The sequence below is a fragment of the Prionailurus viverrinus genome, chromosome D3 (genome assembly GCF_022837055.1).
Source record: "Prionailurus viverrinus isolate Anna chromosome D3, UM_Priviv_1.0, whole genome shotgun sequence".
In the NCBI taxonomy this organism is placed as follows: domain Eukaryota; kingdom Metazoa; phylum Chordata; class Mammalia; order Carnivora; family Felidae; genus Prionailurus; species Prionailurus viverrinus.
In genome coordinates, this window is record NC_062572.1 from 54,673,844 (window position 1) to 54,698,311 (window position 24,468).

The following is a 24,468-nucleotide window of genomic DNA, read 5'->3' on the forward strand; positions in this document are numbered from 1 at the left end:
ATCAGATTGTGAGCACCATTAAGGGGCAGAGATCCTTCATCAGGCTTCATCCCATGGCCTGAAGTCTACCCACTATCAGGCCTATTCCTTAATCTGCTGCCATTCTCCCTAAACTACATTCTAATCTCTACTCAAACTTCCAAGATACCCTACTAACCGTGGGGTTAGTCTAGGTAGATCTGAGGATCATATTACATTAAAAGTTAATGTTTTCAAGTAAGAACAATCAATTTAAAATTTTTAGTTTATATGATCTATATAATGTTTTTTAGTGAAAATCAGTTACTCTGGATCTAATTTGACTGTATTGGGCTAACCAAAACTGAGTTTCCAACAACCAGATCCTGAACCTGGATGATCTTCCCCAAGCCCATGGTAATGTCGGACTTGGAGTTCAGACACTGCAATAGTAAGGAAAAGGTTTTTTAATAATGACAAGCAAAAAAAAAAAAAAAAAGGCATTCATTTCCTATCCTAGTGCTGATTAACCTAGTCATGTCCAGGAGACTGTCTGCCTTCTCTAGTGTGCAGGTTGGGGAGCAGGCAAAACTGTGATGTAGGAACCATCTGCCCTGCTCTAGGCTGCCTGTCTTCTCTCCACTTCCATCAGCCAGGAAAACTGTGATGACGTAAATGCTTCTGTGTCAATTTCAGTTACTATCAGCGCCAATGACTTTTCATTTCAAGGTACATGAAGTCAGAGAGAGAAAAAAAAACCCACCATAAAAACCCTGCCTTCTACTATTAAAGGCAAGACAAAAACCCAGAATTTAGAAAGAGAATGACACACTGCAGAGAAAGGGCCTTCCCTGCACTAAAACAAACCACGGGAAAAGCGGAAGCAGAAGGGAGCCATCATGTGCTATGTGCACCTACGCAGGGCAGGCCCAACATCCGTGATCTCACACAGCCCTAGGGAAGGGCTGACTCCAAGAAACAAGAACACCAGTAGCAGAGGTATGGGAAACTAACCAAGTCCTATCACCGCTAAATGGGGAACCAAAAGTTAAGTCCACATTTGCTTGATGTAGAACTCAGGTTTCTCTCTCCCACCACCCCACATGCAAACTTCTGAGTGAGGAAGCACCCAGAGGGCAGGCAAGTGACTCTATATCCTGGCTCCCTGTGAGGACAAAGTGGAGTTAAAGACACTCTTTAGGCTTCTGAGCCCTCTCAGATCCAGGCACAGTAACAGAACTCCCACGTCAATGATATGACTTTGTGAGTCTACTGTATGGCATCACGAGGACTGCGTATTACTCACATATACATGTATTTATCCAGCTTTGCTGCAAAATGACGCGGCATTTCTCCACAACCGTAATAGTTTCGGTCATTTTCGGGTAGATGATCCACATCGTGGAAGATTACGCAGTCCCAGACACTGTCTTTCATGGCCTCTTTGAAGCCCACATTGAAGAGCATCGCACGGTTAAAAGGCTGTGTGCCGGTCTTTGCAGAGAAAAACACAAATACGGTCAGCCTTTGTCATCTGGCTTTTTTCTAACTTGTTGATTCAGGGTGAGATAATAATTGTAAATACATCCAAATCAACTACATAAAATGAAATATTTCAGGATCTTCAAATATGCAGATACACTATGTTCTTTCGTGCTTTGGTTCAGAGAAGAAAACACTGTTGTTATCTAGTGTACTGTCAGATCACCAGATTTACAGAATGATGTAATTCATCTTTCTGTTTTACTCCAAATATATCAGAATATAGATCATTTATGACAAGGGGAAAAAAAGCCATGAAAAATAATACAGGTTCTATTTTTTAGTGAAGTTTTCCATGTGTGTCAAGTCTAAGAGAAGCAGGAAATGAACTGTGACTCGGCATGCAGTAGCCCTTCTGTTCTAGAACAAGGCCAAAGAGAGCTAAGTCTCTATTGTTAATGCTTACAATAAAGACACAGACATATTCAGAGACGAAAACAATCGGAACTTATTACACGAAACCCAACTTCTTTATTACAACCATTTTCTTTTATTATTAAGAAAAGTATATTAAAGTTCCCAGGCAACAACCACTTTCTGTTTTTATTATTCTTGCTTATGATAAAGACCAAGAGCACTTTAAGGGACAAGAAAATGGGAACTCATTACACAGAACCCAACTTCTTACAGAATAACCACTTCCCCTTTATTTACGAGGAAAGTTTTATTAAGGTGCATCGGCAGTAAAAAGTTTCATTCTACATCTGAGGAAAATTAAAGAGCAATTATCCATGCCTTAGCAATATTTCTCAAAATCATTTCCAAAGACAGCAAAAAAGGACAATGACAGGAGCAAATGAGACACACAACATGGTCACCACCAGAGTGCTGCCTCAGGAGTGAGAAATGATGAATTTTTAGTCCCGAGTCCCACACTAACTTGAGGTAACAGAAATCCCTTTACTTTTTACAGCTTCCTTCTTCACCAATGAAAAGGAGAGAACATACAGGAAAGGGAATTAAATTATAAGGTCATTACTGGCACATCAACATCAGCTTGAACAAACTCCTTTCCTTCAAGGTTTTAAAATTTTGTTTTTATTAAATGTGGACATAATATTTAATAGCTTATCATAAAAATAAGTTCATCTTCCAAAAGTAAAGCATTTCCCCTGCTCTAGTAGTTTATACTAGTACTTTTCTCCATATTGCAAGGTAATAAGAGTTCTGATGTTTCCCTGCTTCGTTAACTTTAGACGCCGTCCACTGACTTCGTACCGTGGTCATTGAAGATTCACACCACCACGCTCACTGCCCCTCCATCCATTTTCCCAATGTAGTTACATAATAATTTTTGGTAAAAGCAATAGTATCTGCATTATTAGGACTGCATAAATATTTCTGGAGTGTTGAGTGAATTAGGATTCCACTTTCTTTTTCAAACTGGGATTAATGACCGTCTTCTGTTTTCTTAGTTTTCTATGTAACTATTATTACTCTGTACAAAAACCTCAATGGATATGTCCTCTACTTATTAGTAATTGATGTAGTTCAAACACATCAAGTCACCTATCAATTCCTTCTCCACCCCCTCAAGCCCGACTCCAGCTCCCGCTGCCCTTGATTCTTGCTCCAGTTTGGACTGGTCTGACAACATGTGACTCTCATCCTAGGACTTTGTTCCCTACATCACCCGTTTTGATTTGGCTTTCTCTATTTGCTAAGGCACACCCTTCAACAGCTTCCTAAGTAAGGGTGCATGAAAAAAAAAAATATATATATATATATAGTCAATGAATGCTTGAAAATGCCATCCGTCTACCCTCACACCTGATTGATGTATGGGCTAGGTAAAAACTTCTAGGTTAAAAAATCAATTTCCCCCAGAATTATAAAGTCATGGGTCAACAATCTTCTAGCTATCAGTGTTACCAACAAGATTCATAATCACTGGTAATTTTACCTCTAGAACCTTCTGGATATCTTGTCTTTTTAATTTGTATTCTAAAATTTTGAAACAAAATGCTTCACAGCAGGTCAGTATTTTATTTGCATACACATGTGAGCCCCTTTAATCCAAAGACATGTCTTTCCTTCTGGGAAATTTTCTTGTATTATTTCTTTGGTCATTTTCTTCCCAGTCCCTCCCCAATTTTTTTCCTGCTCTATTTTTCCAGAACTCTGTTCAGCAAGTCTACCACCAAGTGTGAATAGGGAATGCCAACGGCACCGCACCGGCGCCTCATCTCTGCTCCAGGACGTCTGGGCCTCAGCTGGGGGACCCACTTCCAAGGTGGCTCACTCCCCCAGCCAGCAAGTTGCTGCTGCCAAGATGATGTGGTTTCCTCTCCACAGGGCTGTTCGAGTGTCCTCATGACCTGGTAGCTGGCTTCCCTGAGAAAGTAATCCAAGAGACCAAGGCAGAAGCAGCAAGGTCTTTTATGACCTGCCCTCAAAAGCCACATGCTGTCCTTCTGCAGCTTGGTTGCCCACGCAAGTCAGCCCGTATTCGCTGGAGACCACTCAGGGGCCCAGTTACACAGAGGCAAAATCCCTGCGGGCCATCTTGGAAGTGGTTACCCCCGTGACACTCTGTCCTGATTGATCTTCTTAACTTCTTATGTTTTAGTTCTATTTTAGGAGTTATTTTCTTAGTGATCTTGCAGCATTCTACGTTTTGTTTTAATAATGACATTTTCTTTTACAGTAACTTCCTTATTCTGACTATTCTTCATGATGTCCTATTTTTGCAGATTCATGATCTTTATTCTTTGTGGATACTGATTATGAGCTTTTGTTGTTCTTTGAAGATTTTATCTGTTTCCTTCACTGTCTCTATTATCTACTCTCCCTCTTGTTGGATTGTATTCCTGCCTGGAATCCACTCCCCATTATTCTAGTCAGGGCTGCCCCAACTTCACCTCCTCTGAGAGGCCTTCCCTGAACACTCTATACAAAAGAACACGTGTCCATGCCCTTACTGCTCTCTTTGCCCTGATCTTTAGCCCCGAGCACCACCTGCCACATCATGAACGATTCACTACCCATCTCTCCTCACCAGAACGAGGGGCCTTGCCTTGGTTTGTTCCCTGCTGTATCCCTGTTGTTGAATGAATGAAAGGGCTTCATGGAGGTGATAAAGCGATGAGCTGGCCTTTTCCTTTGGAGATGTCTAAGTACAACATCAGGCATCTCCTTTCTGAGGCTAATCTATTTCTCTAATAAAGACACAAGTTATGCTCTGTTGTCAGCTGGAGGGGCTGGGGGGGATTCATTTCTGAATCCCCTGCTGGCTTCAAAAACCCCAGACAGGGGCGCCTGGGTGGCGCAGTTGGTTAAGCGTCCGACTTCAGCCAGGTCACGATCTCGCGGTCCGTGAGTTCGAGCCCCACGTCAGGCTCTGGGCTGATGGCTCAGAGCCTGGAGCCTGTTTCTGATTCTGTGTCTCCCTCTCTCTCTGCCCCTCCCCCGTTCATGCTCTGTCTCTCTCTGTCCCAAAAATAAATAAATGTTGAAAAAAAAAAATTTAAAAAAAAAAAAAAAAACAAAAACCCCAGACAGAGAAAAGGCCTGAGGATCCCCAGGGTCCGTATGCAGACTCACTCAACCCCTCCTGCTTCGAGGCCCCACAGCCTGGCTGTGCTGGCACAGTCAGGACTTTGGTGTGGTTTCTCCACAGGATACACTTTCATTTCTTACAAGACACAACAATCACCTGGCAGCACGAGCAAAGATGAGGAACTGGGAATGTGACTGTTTTGTAATCAAACTTTTTAAATCAATCCCGTGACTCTATGGCCAGTGCTACGGTCCGTCTGTGACATCTCTCAAGTGCCGGGACCTGCAGGAGCTTGTCCAGCAGACTGCCTCCATTCTTGTCACAATCACCCTCAACAAGCACGGGGCTTCGAACATCCCCTGCTTTGCTAAGGGAGTCATCAGTGCTCCATCTACTCCCCGACTTCCAGAAATGTGTTGAAATCTCTCGATGACCATCACTTTGTCCTTCTGGTTTAAAACCTTTTTTTCTTTCACTCTCATTTTTGGTGTTTGGAAAGGAGAAGTGGTAAATATGTGTATAACCTCCCACGTTTAACTGAAGTTCTGAGCCGAACTTCAACTGCTTAGCACTTCTGGGCACCAGTCCAGCAGAAAAGCCACTCTTCTATTTCATATGTGGTAAAGATGTTACTACCTCAAAACCACCCACTATCAACTACATGGGCCTGAATTAATATCGATCAAGGCTGAGACTTAGACTTAAGAAGTTTATAAAATATGGATCTTAGCTGCTTTGCAAAGGTTGCTCTATCACACACACAAAATAATTCAGTGGTTCTGAACTCTCGGAAGAATATCCCTTTACAAACACTGACACTGTGCCCTCTTCGATAGCTCAGCTGGGAGAGTGGAGGACCATGAAAACACGGATGCAGACGTCTCACCTCCCAACACATTAAGGAGACTGAAATTTCAATAAAGGAAACTAGCAGTTGGTAAAACTGACCTAGAAGTTTTTACTTATGGCTATCCTGAAAGTAGCTAGAAATTGTGATTTGTTATCAGGTAAAAAAAAAAAAATCCATTTTCATAGTACAGGTTGTTACATTAAAAAGTACAGAGATGTACTATATGCATTATCATATGCACAGGAACAAACCTGACGGGGTAATTTACATACAGGGAAGTGTAAATTCTAATAAATAGCAAGCATTCACAGGGGTAAAAATAGAGGCAAAAAGCTAAGAACAGATCTAAAATAAGCCACAAAGGAGCTGGAAAAACATACTAAATATAATAACCTTAGGAACAAAACTTGAATATTTTCCACACGAAATACCCATAAGCATCTAATAATATAAGCTAGGTCACTTTATGTCTACTGATAAATAAGGAAATACAGTTTTAGTCAGGTTTAGTGTGAGTAAAAAGAAGGAGTATCAGGATAAAATGAGGTTATCAATATCAAGCCCAAAGTAGCCAAATTACAATATATTTGAAATTTTATTAACAAATTTGTATTAACAAAATACACATGTTAGAAATGCTACATAGAAATCACTGATAACATTCAGCAAATGCCCTAGTGTTTGGGAGGTGGGGTGGGGGAAAGATAAGTTAAGAAATCCAAGATGATACCTTAATATAAAACTAGGTAATGACAGGAATGGAAAAAAACAAAAGTATGGCAAATATCTCCAAAGGGTTCAAATAAGACTGAAAGAAATTGTATATATGGAATACTGAGACATGAAGAATATTCATGGAGAAAAAATTAGCTGATAATATGAAAAATAATTCAAGAACAACATTTCACCTTAATAGGTAAGACGTGATGATTAAAAATGATAGGAGCATATCAACTGATAAATGGATTAACAAAATGTGGCATATATAATACGCTTAATCCCAAATGAGATTTTACCAAGATATAAAACCAAAGATTCACCCTAAACTAAACATTTTTAATCCCACCGTATCGAAGAGTTCAAGTTCCAGTATACTTACCATTCTGAAAAATATTCTCACCTGTTCAATGACATAAAAGGCAAATTCCAGCCTCTGTTTCTGGAGCATTGGAATCAGATGCAAGAAAAAAATTGGGAGATGTTCATGGCGATTCCGGAAAGGAATGAGAACTGCCACCTTAAAAACAAAATAGTCACATATGTAGATAAATATTGCACAGCAAGCCCTGGAGGTAAAGATAAAAACTGATCCTTAAAAATTTCTGAAAATTTTAAAGTCAAACCTTCATAGATTTTCTCACTAGAGATCCAACAGTGAGAAAAAACAGACCCGGCCTTTGCCTTTGTTCCATTTCCAGTCTTGTGAACCTGGAAGGTGTAAGTGGGTTCTGAGGGCCATTCCTTACATTGTGATATTTACTTATCGTATGGTCACCATGGAAGTCCTAGAAAGACTTCAAAGGCCTGATAAAATCAGGTTTGGGGACGGCAAAGACTACTGTGGAGAGTAGACTGGAAAAAGCCAAAAATCGATTCAGCGAGCTGGTTAAGCTAAGAGGTAATGGAAGCTTGAACTGAGGTGAGGGTGGAGAAGAAGAGAGGTACATGAATTTTTGGAACATGTGAGAAGTGAATTAACAGGAATGGTTTATGGATTGGATATAAGGAGGGTGGGGAAGGGATGTGTCAACAGTAACTTCTAGGTTTTAAATTAGATCGTAAATAATAAATTCATGATTTTAAAATTGAATTTAAAAGACATTCCATTTGAATATCTACTATCTTACACATGGCTTATTCAGCCTAGAGTTATTTTTGAGAAATATAACAGATATATCATAGAAGTTTCATAATAATGTTAGTTACTTTTCATTTAATCAAAATGTAAAATTAAATTTTTGATACATTTTATGTTTTTCAGTGGTAGATAATACTGAATTTAAAATGAAATTGAGGGGTGCCTGGGTGGCGCAGTCGGTTAAGCGTCCGACTTCAACCAGGTCACGATCTCGCGGTCCGGGAGTTCGAGCCCCGCGTCAGGCTCTGGGCTGATGGCTCAGAGCCTGGAGCCTGTTTCCGATTCTGTGTCTCCCTCTCTCTCTGCTCCTCCCCCGTTCATGCTCTCTCTCTGTCCCAAAAAATAAATAAACGTTGAAAAAAAAATTTTTTTTTAAATAAAATAAAATGAAATTGATAGTAAAATTACATTAAAATGTTAAGCTTAACAAAGAAAAAGTAATGTAAGCAGTAGAAAACAAAGAAATTCGTCCAAAGAAATGTGGTTTTTTTTACCTAATGTAAAGAACAAAAGAAAAAACACATATGGAAATTAAGTAGTTTTTCAGTAAATCGATGTTTCTCCTAGGGGGAAAGAAAAATTATTGGGGCTCTTAAAAGCAAGACTAAAAAACACCATCTATATATAAAATAGGAATAAATGAATAATTATTAACCACCACTTACTCAAATCCTCTATTTCTTGGATCCAAGATTTGTCATACAAGCTAAATTACCCTACAATTTAGACTTTGTCCTTGAAAATGATGAAATGTTTTCTAAACATTGCTTTTCTTAGCTAAACTGGCTTTATTATAATTGTGAATTTTCTAATGCAAATTGAAATAAAAACAAATGTTTTGTACAGATTATAAATCCCCAAATCATTAGATTTTCAAAGAACATAACAGTCAAAATATATCTAATTACAGTATCTATGTGTCACTTTATATTCTGGATTTTAAAATACAGTTTAAACTGGTTATAAGAGAAAACTTTGTAGGAACATTATATCTGGGATTTACTAAAATTTCACCTATACCAAATAATTTTTACTACTGAATGAATAAATGTAAATAATTGAGAAGGCATAGGTTCAGGACCTGGTCCTATTTGTAAAATCAGGTCATGACGTTAGACACAGTCAACAGAGAATGGTAACATTTACGAATGTATTTTACATTACCAGGATAAATAGAGAAATTTTTAAATTATTAAAATAGTTTCATTTTAAAAAACCCACAAAAGATAGTTTAGCAAAACTGAAGATGTCTAAACTAGAATCACCACCACTAGTTTTCCCTAAATGCTGATGAGACAGCAGAAAAAGAGACAATGGCTGCTATGACACTGATATTTTCATGTGTGCACTATTTTATTTTCAGTGAGTTGTAAGAACTAAAGAGGTTCTGGTGCCTCTCTGCCAGCTGCACTCTTAATTCCATTCCCTTCTGGTTCACCTGTAAGGTACCTCTTGAATGTAAGGACCACAAGGTTGCCGGAGCAAGGCTAACTCACATCCAAGAGTCTGCCCACCCCCAACATGGCGGCCACTGCTCATTCTACACACATCCCACTGACTGGGGACCTGCTGGTGGGTGTCCAGTATTCATTGCTGGCATAGTCACAGAACTCCCAAAGCAACACAACTCCCAAGGCAGCTAGGGACCCCTATGTTCACTCTTAGGAGAGCAAACGACTATGAAAAGTAAAAGAAGGGGAAGAAGTCAGATGGCAAGAACAAACCCCTACCATTGGCTTTACCAGATGTGAACAGTGTGGTAACTTCTGCAGAAGTAAGGGTCAAGCTTGCCCTTCCTATTCTGAATTTGGCCACAAGGCAGCCGCCTGTGACAATGTAAATGGGCTACAAAAGCAGTTAAGGCGAATTATTTAAAGGAAGATATTTAAAGGAAGAAGCTACTAAGTAGCTGCCGAGTCCACATTAAAGATGGTCCACATTAATTAAATACAATTATGCTGAGTGATGGGTTGAACATATAAGAATAGACAAGGTCGTAGCCTCTAAATCAGCAATTTGTTCAATGAAGCATTTAAAATATCAAGACTTGTGGGTTTTTTTCTTAACCTTACAAGGAAACTGAGAATATTATAAAAGAAAAAAACTACCAGTGTCTTGGCAAATTCAAAATAAGTAAACTGTTGTCTTAATAGCAAATAAATGGCCACATTTTAATGAGACCATTATCAAATATTTTGAACATACCTAAAGCAAAGTTTTTATTAAAATAAAGCAAAACAGTATCTTAAAAATTCATTGGCATGTCCCTTCTTGTGGCGGTGGAATGACATTCTCAACAGTTTACAAATTATTGTCTAGAAAATGAAGATCTCAGGGTTCTGCAATAATATATTTAAGGTTTAATAACCTTTGCTTCAGGACATTTCTCACATGTGCCCTAATTTGCTGTGCGAGCCACTCTCCCATTGATGCATCTCCAGTAGAGACAGACAACATCTGGTCGTTATCTTCTGCAAAACAGCACTTCATCTTCACCAATCCCTCCTCGCCACCTCTTGTTCAAGCAAAATTATCCCATTCAGTTTGCTCCCACTTTAAGCCACTAATCTTACTGAATTTATGCACCTACATTTCTTGCTTGCTTATGTGCTCTTATACTCACCATGAGATTAGCAAGAAAAGTGTTTACTACATACATTTTCCCCACTAAGTTTTTGTCCTACTTTCAAACTTCAGGCACACCACCGGCTACAGTGTCCCTAGACGACCCGGCTGCAAACTTGCCTACTTGAGGGGTGCGGTAGCTCTACGCCACTGACGAAGATGGAACACAGTACAAGTTGCTGTGCTCTCTCTTCGTCAGTGGTTTCCGGTCCATCGTCCTCATCCTCCCCATTTCCAGTGTCTGCGGGAGCTTCTCAAACAGGAAGCACTTGATTAAAAAAATAAAAATAAAAATAAAAATAAAAATGCAGGTTCTTGTCCCTTTCCACAAATAAAATCAGAATGTCTGAGGACTAAGTTCAAGAATATTCACTTTTACCAAACACCCTGGGTAGTTCTGAAATAGATGCTAAGACTCATCTTTGAGGACTAGATATGGAACCCTGCCTCTGAGCAGACACCCACAGCAGGCAGCTGCCTGCTTCTTTAAGCCTTTAGGCTTTAGACCTCCAGTCCAGACCTCCACCTGACCCCTGCATGGAAAAGCAAGGTCACAGGTAAACACTTCACCTTTTAATGTCCAGAAAAGCATTATCATCTTCCTCTTCCAAACACCTTTAGAAATAAGCTTGCCTGTATAAGGCCTCCAATCTGTGCTCCAACCCGTTTTCCACGGGAACCTGTAGTGTTCAAAATACCTGAGAATTGCTGAAATCACTCGGTTTCAAAGATCTCAGTTCCAATTAATTGGCCATTAATGAACTTAGTTGTTTTTTTTTTTAAAGAAAAAGAACCTCAAATATTAAGAATCAAGTTGGTAGCAGATGTTTAACATAAATCTAGTAATTCCTTCTTTCCCTCTCTCTCAACTCTGTTCCAAGATTAGAATGGGACATCATTAGAATGTAAACAGGTTGGGGGCAGGGAGAGAAGGGGAATGTCCTTAATTAGTTAAACACGGCAAGTACCAGTCACCTCTGAATCATGTCCAAATTTCTTCTCATACTTTTAGCTGCATAGCTCAGAACCAGAAACTGTATTCTGAGAAGGGTTTGCATCAAGTTGAAATAACAACAGCATTACCATACGGTTCCTAAATAAAATAAGCTTATTTTTAGATCCTTGAATTAGCTTGCTCTTGGGAACTCCACTTTCAATATTGTTACCTAGTCATTCACACGGAGTTTATAGTCTACTAAAATCTTTAAATAGAACTACTTGTGTGTGATATACCTTTCTCCCGGAAAGTGAGAAGAAGAAAGCAAACCATAAAATTTTAAATCCAATGTCTGATATAGACCAATGAAGGAAGAACAAGAACACTTAATGTTCCCAATCCCAAATTACTCTACCACAGCGCACAATGCACATCTAAGCAGTATGCTGTACCCCACCTAAACACGTCAGAAGACCAACCTCTTTGCTACCCCACAGCTGTTGAGATTAATGATGGTTTTTTCTCTTATTAGCATTCAACATACTCATCACCCAAGAAAAATAATTTATTTGCCCAGGATTTGTTTTAAAAGTAGAATTGTGTAAATTAGGTCCTATTTTGTATACAAATGTGAGAAAAATCAATCATGAAATATGAAGATTCATTTATTAACGGAGTCTGACCAGACAACTGTAAAATAAATGATTTGCCAAAATTTGTACTGGAATCCATTTAAGTAGTTTCACAACTTCTGTGAGGCAAACAAACAAACAAACAAACAAACAAAAAACCACCCTAACATTTATTTAATAATTTAGAGCAAGGCTCTCTCTCCCTCTCTGCCCTTCCCCTGCTCATGCTCTCTCTTTCAAAATAAATAAATAAACTTAAAAAAAAATGTAACAAGACATTTATTTGTCTTGTAACCTCAATTCAGCAAAACTGGGTTTAGTGCTTACCTTAGACAAGATAATATAGTGTTATCTGGTGTTAGGGACGCAGATAGAAATAACACACTTCCCCAACACAAAGAGTTCAAGGCCAATTAAGTCAGAGCACTTTTATCTACATTCTCCTTCACAGCAGTGATTTTTCTTTGTACCAGAAGACAAATATTTTAGCAAAATACTAATATTCAAAAGAGGAACTGAAAACTTTTCTCAAACTAAGGCTATATCACAATCCTCCAGGATATAACTATTGATTCAATCCTCTGTAGTTTTCACCTGAATTCTGTAAATGCTATTTCCTACTCAAACATAACCACCTTACAGGAACATATATATATGTATGTATGTGTATATATATATATATATATATATATATATATGCACCCACTCGCGAATTTCACAGTACTGTAAGCAACTCTGATTTAAATCAGGGTTTACAACTGATTTTAAACCGCAGAGGCAGACCATTCCCTCAGAGGTTTTCAAACAAAACATTAAGAAGAAGTCTGACAAGTCAAAAAGATAAAAAGCTTGTGCTCTGCCTTCTGAAACAGAGGTGAAGAACCCAAAGTTCTCCTTTTTGTGTCCCACTGTGACCTGCAAGCAGCCTCTTGAGGATGCTGAGACTCTAAGAACACCCCAGTGTGAGACCCAACTGGAAGTCACAGTTCCAGGACTCGGTAGGGCCATGCCTACAGGTGACAATGAGCATTGCAGACAGCAGCAGGAGGCAGAAAAGTCAGAGCCTCTGCCCATTCCAAACAGAATGGTGACAAAAAAATCTGTTTTCCAAGCCAATCTCAAATGAGGCATTTACTACCAGGATCTCCAAGAGACAACGCACGAGCACATATTTTGTATATACGCAGAGGTGTGGTTACAGCCTTCCCAGGCAACACTATTAAATCCTATCTGAACTGTCAATACCTATACATTAAATACAAAAATTCTGTTGCCTTACATTTTCAAGACAAATATATTTCACTACATATTCTGAATCAAGCACACTTTTCCTCAAATGCACAGTAACAATTATATTACTTATGAAAAAATTTACCTCACCTTCCATCTGGGTTTACAGTCTTTAGGCCTCCAGTGACCTCCTGGCTCAATATCTAAATCCTTGGAGAAGAGTTGATGAATTTCATCAAAACTGATTTCACTTACATTGACATTGAGGAATCCCCCTAGAAGGTCAAACACGTGAAGAATTGTTTTAATACGAAGCAAGACAAACAACAATCGGTAGGGCTGATGGCATAACTTACTTGCCAGGACAGTACAGTTTATTCCTGTTATCACCACATAACTGTTAGTATCATTCCCTTTCAGTTTTAGTTTGGATGATAAATTATAAAATCACTCCACTATCTTTGGTAAATCAGCCAAAGATAAGAGAAATCAAATTGTTTAATACAGCAAATATTTTTAATATTCTTTGGGAAACGTTTGCACGTCATTACAGATTAGCTTATTATTGTAATTTGACAATTTAGTCACATATTTTAAAACTACTTTTAATTTCCACATAGTCAACCTAGGTAGCACGAGAGCACAGTCTGTAAGTGTTAATTAAGCGGTTAGATTGGCAGGAAACCGCCAAATCCTACCTTCTGTGTACTGGGGACACTATTTAACTTCTCTGTGCCTCAGCCTCCTTCTCTGCAAAAGCAGATGGTAACACCTGCCTCCCGTGTGGTTGTGTCCACTAGATGAAACAGTGCCATGAGAAGGATCAAGCAACAGCATCAACCACAAAGGTACACACTCAATATACGTTAGCTGTTCCTACTGCCCACTACTGACATTTCTTAAGAGAGAGAATTTGCAAACACAACTTAAGCAATTTATATTTTTAGCACCTACCCAGTACCCCCTTGATTTGCAAAACTGGAAAACTACAGGCTTTTAAGATATTCCTGGCCTACCAGGCACTCACTTTCTGAGTTAACAAATATATTACTGGAGGTGTTTTTACTACTAGCTTTTCTGTTGTGTACCACTGAAATGACAAATGACTCAGGTGGAAAGTCATTTCCATTAACTCAGTCGGAAACAGAACTGAGAACTAACAGAACTAAGTTAGGTCTAACCTCTTCATCTCATAAAATACATACCAACAAATGAGGTTTCCCATTTCAGGTCGTCTGAGCCTGACTGGCCATGACTCCACATAGAAAACCTTCAATTCCTCTTTGAGAGAGCCCTCTCCTTTCCTCCTGTCATTCTGTATCCTAAGGTTTCACAACTGCGTCTCTTCCCCTCCCTCCCTTCCTCCTAACTAGGCAGGAGTATCAGTAGCTTCCATTAAACACTCAGGCATGCCAGCGAGAAGCATTGTAAAAACCAGATGCCAGGCGTCTGGGCGGCTCAGCCGGTTAAGCATTTGACTCTTGGTTTTGGCTCAGGTCTGATCTAGCGGTTTTGTGAGTTCGAGCCTCGGCGTCGGGCTCTGCGCTGACAGTGCAGAGCCTGCTTGGGATCCTCTCTCTCTCTCTGCCCCTCCCCACTCATGCTGTCTCTCTCTCAAAATAAATAAACTTAAAAAAAAATTTAAAAATAAAAATAAAATAAAATATAAATGTCTACATTTCAAAGGGTAAGCTGGGGGGAAAAAAGTGCAACCTTCTAACGTCTGCCAGTTCTCCTGACTACGTCTGTGGCCTTTTACCCTGCCTTTTGGGTGGTAAGATATGCAAAGTAGCTAATCTTAGAAAGATGAGGCTCACCTAAAAGGAAAGAGTAACGTATGAACTCAAAGAGAAAGGGGAGGTCACAGCATAAGACTGATCAATATAAGTACCAGCTTAGCTGACAAAGACTGAATCTGCCACTGTAATCAAATAAAATTCACACAAATAAATCTAATGCACTTAATGGTATGCATGATTGCTAAAATGATAGTCATTATAAATAATAGGCAGTTCATATGAGTAACTGAGGCTGGTATTCTATATGCACTGTTAAACCAATTTTTTTGGCCTTTTTTCCAGCTTGACTGCTTTAACAGCTGTAATCATCATTACTGTCAGCAGGGTCCTCCAGTCTCATTTGCTGTTGCGTTTTCATCTCAAACACACACGCACTGGCAAACGAAGAGGCAAGTCTTACGTCTCTCTCCTCAATGGGCGGGGCCTCCGGTGCCCACCACTTAACCATCTCTAATGCACGAGGCATCCAGAGTCCAACCTCCCTTCTGCCTGCCCCCCACGCACCGTCCTCAGAGGCCCTCAGCTGCCTTCCTATGTGCTTGCTGCTCTTTCCTCTGAAATCTTAATCTCATACTGGCTGAAGGCCAAAGACAACCCAGTGGCATGAAGTTGTCATGCCAGTGGTCACAGCAACAGTACTATTTGGGGGGTGAGGGGGGATGGATGGTAAGGGACAGGCCTCCAAGATAGGATGGCCACCACTGGGAACAGTAAAAGCATGATCCGAAAGAGGAGAGGAAGAAGAGGCACAAAATTAGTGGGGTGGGGTACGATGAGACAAACAACTCTTTTTTCTGAGCTGCTACCTCGGCATTTCAAAGTATGATAACCATACTCACACCCAGAGTCTCACCATTGAGATAAGAATGCAACTTTAGGATTCCTGCCATCACTTCCTCCTTTGCTTTTCCCCAGGGCACCTTTTAAAATAATTACTTAGAGTTAAGCCCACCAAAAAGTTAAGTGACCTCTGCCCCAACCACCCTGTAAGTGATAGTTGCTCTCTCTCCTGCTCATTCAACCTGGAACAGAGGACTGCCCTTCCCCCAGCTCACCGAGCCCCCTTGCTTCTGGGATCTGGAAGTAATTAAATCTTGTGACTCGACTTCCTTTGTGTGGGTGTGCTGAAACTGTAACTCCAGTCAAAATGACTCCCTGGGTTTCATTTCCCCAAAGTGGGAGCTCAGATGCTGAGGGAGCGCCTGCCTGCCCCATGTGGGTGGCATCTGGGTATTCTTAATTCAATATACCAGTTCTGCTTCTCAACACAACCGGTGATAATGATGGGATTGTGGGTGCAGTGTGTACCCCCATACAATGCCCTGGAGCTACAAATGGCTTACTAACTTCCTCTCCCAGACCACTCAGTCTCCCTGGGAAGGAACCCACTGCTTGCTTGCAGTCTGTGGCACTGTTTTTGCACCGCTGCGTACTGTTCACAAATCCCCACCCTAAATTGTCGATGCAGTGAAAGGCAGACTCCCCTGAAAAGCTGACCACCAGCAGGCTCCAGTCAGCAGTAGGTGTGTTTCCCACTAGTCCCTAAACAAGTCCCTGCTGTGTGTCAGGTCTGGAGGTAATCTGCAATACTCACATGCAAGAGTCCCAGCACCGGGCCAAGGTGAGCTAGCGGAAATAGCAGGACCCTGCCGCCTTTCCCCAGGCAGGGCCAGTGGACAGGGCAGGGCAGTGGCAGGGACACGGAAGGGAGTTCTTTTAGATTAGTGCCACAGGTGTGGCCGGCTGCTGGGCCCACGCCGTTGGTGGCTGGGACTAGGGTGTTGAGCTTGGAAAGCCAGCCCTAACACATGAGAGAGGTGACTCTACCAGGGGCATCACGGACCTCTGGGTGGACACAATGCTGAGGTCAACAACCTCCTATGCTGCCACAATGCTTGCTGCTGTCGCAAATCACCCCCCAACCCCATGGGATGTCAGGAGTCCCATCCTTGGTGTGGTACAGCAGGACACATTCTCGCTACAAAAGCAGGGCCCCTGAACACATGGTACCGGCTCCTCCCAAGTTCCCAGTGGAGGTTGAAAAACCACTAGACATTTGTAAGACCCCTGCTCAGGTGGCCTGTTCGTTACCGAACAGCATGGCATATCAACACGCCTAATCACCGGTGCTACGTTCCTGCGGCTTGGGAGCTTTCCCCAGTACCTCAGCTACTGCTGCACTGGTGGAGGGGAACCCCGACCACTTGGAGGGTTGGTTGGAACAACCTAGAAAGGCAGGTGTGGCAGCACGAGTCCGGGAAGAGGCAACCTCCATCCCAGGTGTCCCCTGTCGCTATCCTTCCAACCAAAACGCCCAACCACCAGGGTGAAAAGAAATGGAGACAAGTTAATTATACAGAATAGAAATGCAAGGATTTTCTAGAAAAATCTGCCCATAGGAAGGGAGAGAAGGGTGCAAATTGGCTCTTACAGGTCTTTGGAACTGGCTCTGAACTGTTGGTTACAGTGGCTGAGATGCGTGCCCTGGCCAGACTGGCCAAAGTCCTCAAAATTCATAACTTGAACCAAAAAAACAACCCAAGGTATTGAGGGCCTATTTTATTACAGACACCCTGGAGGAGCCTCTGGACTTGTCACTACAGCGACAGTACTCCCAAATGCGTCGAGCCACCAGGGCAGGAGATGCAGACAAAAACAGGAATAGACTCTCAGGAAGAGACCTCCCCCACAAGCCTCCGGAGTCCACAGAGATGAGAGGAAGAAGCTGCCTCACCGGATGTGTGTTTCTATGGCTTGGCACCAGGCCTGTCCGTCCATCACAGTTATTACAGCTCGGGTTCCCTGCACGTAGACAAGCCTAGATGAAGCATGCCTCCACTTATATAAAATTGGGATGGGCTAATGGGCATGCTTCCACGGACCCCCTTGGCCACTTCCAACCCAGAGGGTGCCCTCGGGGCCAGAATCTAAGGAGTTCTTCTTAAAGCACCCCCACCCAATTATAAGGCCATACTGTTACAATTCACAGCAATGTTAGATATGGCAAAATAGGCATTAGACCACATTAATGCTATAGCTAGACATTAAAAAGATAATTTTCCTGAAGCCCAAATCTTGTTTGCCAGTGAAGGCAAATGGCCCCTCTCCCCCCTTCAGCCAGGAACCGAACAGAGGGCCCCCGGAGATATTAGGGCTTCCAGGCCCCTTCTCAGTCCCCATGGAGGAGTGGCACCTCAACTCAGCTCACTTTCTCATTAGATGACCAAAGGTCCCTCTGTGTGAGTGGTTCTGGAGATCACGGGCCCCTAATCCAGGACAGCTCAAATACAAGCTGGAAGCCTTTGCTCAGGCACTGTGGGCTCTTCAAGAGACCACCGGCCCACCTTGAAGGCAAATGTCATTACCGCTTGGAATGTCCCAGGCCTGGCACCAGGATCTGGGCTCCCAAACTCTGACCTCTGAGAGTAGAAGCTGCCAAGGCCTCTGCCCTAGGGACCCAGCAACTCCCCAGAGCTTGTCTCTCTTCTGGAAGGGACAATTACCCATACAGTTCCCTAATTATCCACTAGGACACACAAAATAGACAATCCTCCTATTCAAGTCTTCTGACAGTCTTAAATATTTTTTATACAATAGGCAGAAATCACAGCTTATTTCGAGGGCTGCTAGAATTGCCAGACATCTTACCAGGCTCAACAAAGGCTGTTCCCGAGTTAGTGGCCTACGAAGCTAATATATTGATCCTGCCCCCATCTGACCAGCAAAAGGCTCTCCCTGTATGCCCCTGTGGCTTGCCTGACCTCTGTCCATGGTGCTCAACTGCTCTCATGCAGGACATTTTGCAGTACATTATGTGATGCTTGGCAGGAGCCCCCAGTGCCTTTTATAATCCTCCGTATCTGCCCAGGAACCAACACCACATGGATGCTTATGATCTACACCCTGTCCCAAGGAGAACCACCCCTGTGGCCTTGGGCCTCAATGCCCAACCATCCAGGAGGGGCTTCCAACTTACTTTAGATTCCCTGATTAAGCAGTTAGTGTCCACTGTGGGTCCAATGCCCTGGGGCTGTCATAGATACATGGCTCTCCATATGTGCACTTCTTCCCTCAACCTCCAATGCATTTGCCTCCGCGCCAGCCCCCACGAGTCCTATCTATTCCTACCAGTGTACTTCAGTCTCCCTGGAGCTACCCTTACACATCGCTGAACAGGACCCCCCAATCCGTATCTCTGCCCCCTCACGTGAAAAGCATACAGTATTCAACTCTATTATATTGGGCACAGGTCTGCTGTTATCCCTCACTGGGACTGAGCTAGCTGCCACCCCACTAGGCACACGACAACAAATTATTAAGATAAACAGCAACCTGTCAGCCACCCTGCCAAACACACTGGACTGTTACACCAAAGCCCAGCCCTGATGCAGCAGACAGTTTTGGATAACCGTTTAGTTTTAGATTATCTACTGGCCAGGGAAGAAGCTATATGTGCTGTAAAGGGCCCATCTGCTGCATGAATATTAATAATTCTGGAAACATTCAGACACATTTACAAAAGATAGCCCAACAGGTATATGTATTCCATCATCTTACCCAAGTTTTTAAACAAATACCTACCTTAACCTTATCCAAGGGCTTTGGTTTATTTTCTTGGCTGGACCTCAACAAATGGAGAGGGTCATTACAAACAGCATTTCCAATTGTTGTCTATAGATATTGCTGACTGGCATTTTTGCTTTGCTTAAGTGCTTCATGTGCTGGGTGATCAAAACCCTGCCAGTGGCTTATAATACCTCCACCGTTCAGATAGTGCCTATGATTTTCCCTAAAGATTAATGCCTAGGCATCACGGGGTCAGTTGTGATGAGAAAAACAACTATTGTTCTTCTGCAAAAACAACTTTGTTTTTCTGAGTTGCTGCCTAGGCATTTCACACTATGATAACCCTACTCACACCCAGAGTCTGTCACTTAGATAAGGACTTGAGTCTAGGATTTCCGCCATAAATTTCTTTTTTGCTTTTGCCAGGGCATCTTTTAAAATAATCACTTAGAGTTAAGCCCACCAAAAAGTTAAGTGACCTCTGTCCCATCCTATAAGTAATAGGTGCCGGCTACCTTTCTCTATCTTCTGCTCATTCAACCTGGAACAGAAGACTGCCCTTCCCCCAGCTCACTGAGCCCCCCTGCTTCTGGGGTCTGTAATTAAACCCTATGACTCTGTTTCCTGTGAGTGGGTGTACTGAAACTGTAACTCCAATCAAAATGACTGCCTGAATTTCATTTCCCCAAAAGTGGGAGCTCAGATGCTGAGGGACTACCTGCCTACCCCATGTGAATGGCTTGTGTTAACCTCATCCAGCGGGTCATAATCTGCATATTCCTTTTTTTTTTTAAATGTTTACTTACTTATTTGAGAGAGAGAGAGAGAGAGAGAGAGAGAGAGAGAGAGAGAGATAGAGAGAGAATTCCAAGCAAGCTCCATGCTGTCAGCACAGAGCCCAATGTGGGGCTCAATCCCACGAACCCTGAGATCATGATCTGAGCTGAGATCAAGAGTTGGATGCTTAAACGACTGAGCCACTCAGGCGCCCCTAATCTGCATATTCTTAATTCAATACACCACCTCACTTCTCAACAAAAGGTGTTAGGGGAAAGATGCCATGCACAGAAAGTGAAGGGAAAAGGGAACATTAGAGAGAATGGCCAGGAAGAGGCACGAAGCAGAAGAACTACTGGTGACATGGTTTCCAAACGATCCTCAGTAGAAAAACATCTCTCAGGGAGGACTTGGGGTCCTCCCACCACTGCACCCACTGAAGTGACTGTAACCTCCTTTACATACTGGATGTCCCCTTCAGGTTTCACTCAAAGAAGCATTCCAGTGCTTTAAAACCAGAAGAGGATAAAACTTTCTCTATGTGTAAAAAAGTAAGCAATCAGCCAGACTAGCCCCCCTCTATTTCACTTGTTGAGATGCCAAGGGCAACTGAAGAAAAAGGACCCGCTGCACTCCACAGAGAACCCCCAATCTTCACTCAGCACCTGTGGTAACCTGAGCTTTTCCAGTGAGAACGTATGCTCTCTCCCCAATTAGAAATAAAAAAGTCAGGGCGCCTGGGTGGCTCAGTCGGTTAAGCGGTTTAGCGTCCAACTCTTGATTTCGACTGAGGTCATGATCTCGCAGTTCATGGGATCGAGCCCCATGTCGGGTTCTGCATTGGCAGCATGGGGCCTACTTGGGATTCTCTCTCTCTCCCTCTCCTCTGCCCCACCCCTACACACGCTTTCTCTCCCTGTCTCTCAAAACAAATAAATAAACATTTTTAAAAAAATAAAAAAGAAATTAAAAAGTCAAAAATATAGTCTCTGAAATCAATTTATCCAGCAGTGCCACCAATCAGCACACAAGTGTAAATAACATAATCTATCAAATCTTGATTTTCACTATTTGGAAGGTGGAACTGGATGGAGTTAAAAGGAAAGAGCAGAACTCGGTGCCTGAATAGAATCGGGGCTGCCAGTTCACGAGAGGGTCAGGTCAAGTGGAAGAACAAAAAAAAGTCAGTTGTAAGCTACCCATCAGTCCTGTCAACAAAGCCTGATGCCAAACTACTTCTGTTATGTGTTGAGAAAAACTTAGTTGCATCATTGGTTATATATGGTATTTACTATAATTTTCTAATGCTGAATTAGCAAGACATGTGATAATGCCACCCAGTTTGGAAACCTAAATGGGTCTGGGGTCCGTTAGGTGTGTGCAGGCCCAAACCACATGCTCATGGTAGTGTGGACTACAACATATCACATGACATGACTTAGGATATTACTTTTTCTATTAAAACATAATTCTTAAAATAATAGTCAATGCATATGAATTACCTATATTTACATTTTCTTACATTTCAAGTAAAATGTAAGGCATATTATCTCTAGCCAGAGAGTTGCTTTCTCTAAAAATCCACAGCTTCCTGTGACTGAGTTCAGGGCCTATATCTATTTTTTGGTATCTAAAGCCTAATTCTGGATACTCTGATTTTTATCACCACTTTGCCCTCAGGGTTTCAAATGTGCACAACCCAAAGATCTGATTGACAGTGTTGAGAAAGACATGAATTTCCCAAAGAAATATCCCATCGGGTGAATTCCTCTCCAAAGTCAAAAAATGGATTTTTATGTTAAGATACACATTCTCTCCCCCTGGGCTGCTGCCTGAGCACACACAGCTCAAGGCTAAACGGCTACATCAGGCATCACACCCCCCCCCCCCCCCCCAGTCACCCACTGCCTCCTTTGAGGCCAACACTAGAAACTGCCTATTCCCAATAGGGAACTACTTAGGCTTCTCAACTTCTGGAATGTTATGCCTACTTACACACACGGTTTCTTACTCAACTACTCCTGAAGTGACCAAATCTAAGTATTCTAAACATAGAGTGGTTTTTAGCCACACATCACCAATGCGAAGTGCAATGCCTGGACACTGGATGGATGGATGGATGGATGGATGGATGGATGAATGGGTAGGAATGGCAAAGCTGGCCATGTCCAATCTTGTCTCACCTCTCTTTCTGCTTCCTTCCTACTTTATTTCCACCCCTTGGCTCTACCAGGTACTAAAATATGCCTGTAAGCCATTTGTGCAACAGGTGTCCCACACGTAAATGACCCAAAAAAACAGCCTCCATACAGCCCAAGTTCTCATCTCCTAATCCTGGTCATAACACACAGCTCTTAACACCCAATTTCTTCCCTTGCTTATAGTTTTCTCTCACTTTACTCTGAATGACTACCTGAACCTCCAGTTAACAGTCTTTGCTTTTTGTCCTCACCTTTCCCTCATAAACCACCCAATGAACCTTTGGTCCCCCCTTGAAAGCCCTGCAGCCTTTATCACGTCTTCCACACTGTTTTCTTAGTCCCAAGCTATTGATAAACTGACCATCTCCTTTAGTGTCATAATCCACAACTATTATTGTATTTCCTCAACTCTGAGATATGCACTGACTTATGTTTTCGCATCCTGACACAGGGACACACCCTACAATGTGTGCATTTAATGTACTGCTTCTTTCTTGTTCCCAAAAAGCTGTTATGAAATTTATAATGTATCTTGTCAAGAAAATATGGTATATCATATGCTCCTCCCGTGATTTCAAATGTTTCCTGGAACCATTTCATTGCCAAGAAGCTTCCATATACTGTACTTCAGTGTCTTCCCTAGAATACCACCCTACTCCTCATCTTAAATGAAAAAGTGTTCTCCCTTTCAAACTGTGCCAAATGCTTGCTTTCCTAGGTCTAGTCTTGGAGCCGGGGATAAAAGAAAGTATTCTGCAGACTTACAGCTACACTCTACAAACACACACACACACACACACACACACACACACACACACACACACTTACTTCCTTCTTTCATGAATTCATCTCCTTTGAAGTTTGTGATTTTTAATTGTACCACCTTCAAATATCCAGCCTTGTTTACTGACCAGGAAGTACTCTCCCCTCCCCTGTATATCTTTCTCTTTCTTTCTTTCTTTCTTTCTTTCTTTCTTTTTTATTTATTTAGTACATCATCCTTATAAACTCTGATCTGTATTCATACCTTAAGCATCACCATTACCTAGGAGGACTGGCAGTGTCAGAATTGAAAGCCAGTCAGCTCTGGCTTAAATTTCTCTCTGCTATATCCTCATTTGCCCGGTCTATCTGGTCTTCTAATAAGCAGCTCAGTAATTTTGGTCATGTGGCTAAGAATCACGAGGCATAGCTGTTTAGAATGAAGGTTACTGGACCCATTCTCAAAGCTCCTATGTCAGTAGACACCCCTGAATCATGTTTGTGGCCACACAGCTGGACATGAACACATTTCAGTTGCGGGAACTGCCCACCACTGAGTCCCGCCTTCCTGGCCAACCTCTCATATGTATATGGCCTCCCACTTTATCAGCAACACTGAATAGGCATGAACCCCCTTAATTTTCTCCACCTCATCTCCCAATGAACTATATACACTCTTGCCTCAGGGGAGAAGAGGTTCTTGCTTTCCAAGGCTAATTCCTTGACTTGAACCTACTTCTGTTTCCTGTAAACTTCTCCAGAATCTGGCTCCATGGATACTTCCCTCCTGCTTCCTTATATTTACCATCTCAAGAGCCTCTCTGGAATTCCCCAAAACTTGCTCCAGTCCGTATCTTCCTAAAGGGTTCTTCCCTTGCCCCCACCTCCTCCAGATACCTTCCTCCATTCTACTTCCCTTTCCCACCACACTTTTTTTTTAACCAACAAGTTTTAATATCCCTCTGAGTCACTTCTCTGGACAGTGTCTTTTGCACCCTACCCTACCCTTCTACTGAGACTGCATTTGGTGTCGCCTCTGTTTTCTCTATGCCACACTCAATGGCTTGTCACAGGTCTTCATTCCATCTGCTTTAAGGCATGTCACAAGACAGAACATTCTCTCCTCAACACTGTGTCCTCATTAGCCTCTGGGACACTGCTCCCTGACTCCTTCATGTCGCTGACAGTTCTCTCTTCTGCTACAGGCTACCCGTTGCCCCCACAAGTGCCAA

The 24,468-nt window shown here is 42.1% G+C and overlaps 1 protein-coding gene across 5 annotated transcripts in view; it reads right to left on the reverse strand.

The window, feature by feature from the left end:
• B4GALT6 (beta-1,4-galactosyltransferase 6) overlaps positions 1 to 24,468 on the reverse strand; it is a 70,060-nt gene that overhangs the window by 9,328 nt on the left and 36,264 nt on the right. For 3 of the 5 annotated variants that reach the window (XM_047828451.1, XM_047828449.1, XM_047828450.1), the window contains 3 exons: positions 13,282 to 13,406; positions 6,970 to 7,086; positions 1,265 to 1,452 (listed from right to left, as the gene is read on the reverse strand). In XM_047828451.1, the coding sequence (XP_047684407.1) occupies positions 1,265 to 1,452; positions 6,970 to 7,086; positions 13,282 to 13,406 (430 nt within the window). Of the gene's footprint in view, positions 1 to 1,264; positions 1,453 to 6,969; positions 7,087 to 13,281; positions 13,407 to 13,829; positions 14,187 to 24,468 lie in introns of those variants that run through there. The other 2 variants (XM_047828452.1, XM_047828453.1) reach the window with 2 other exon arrangements.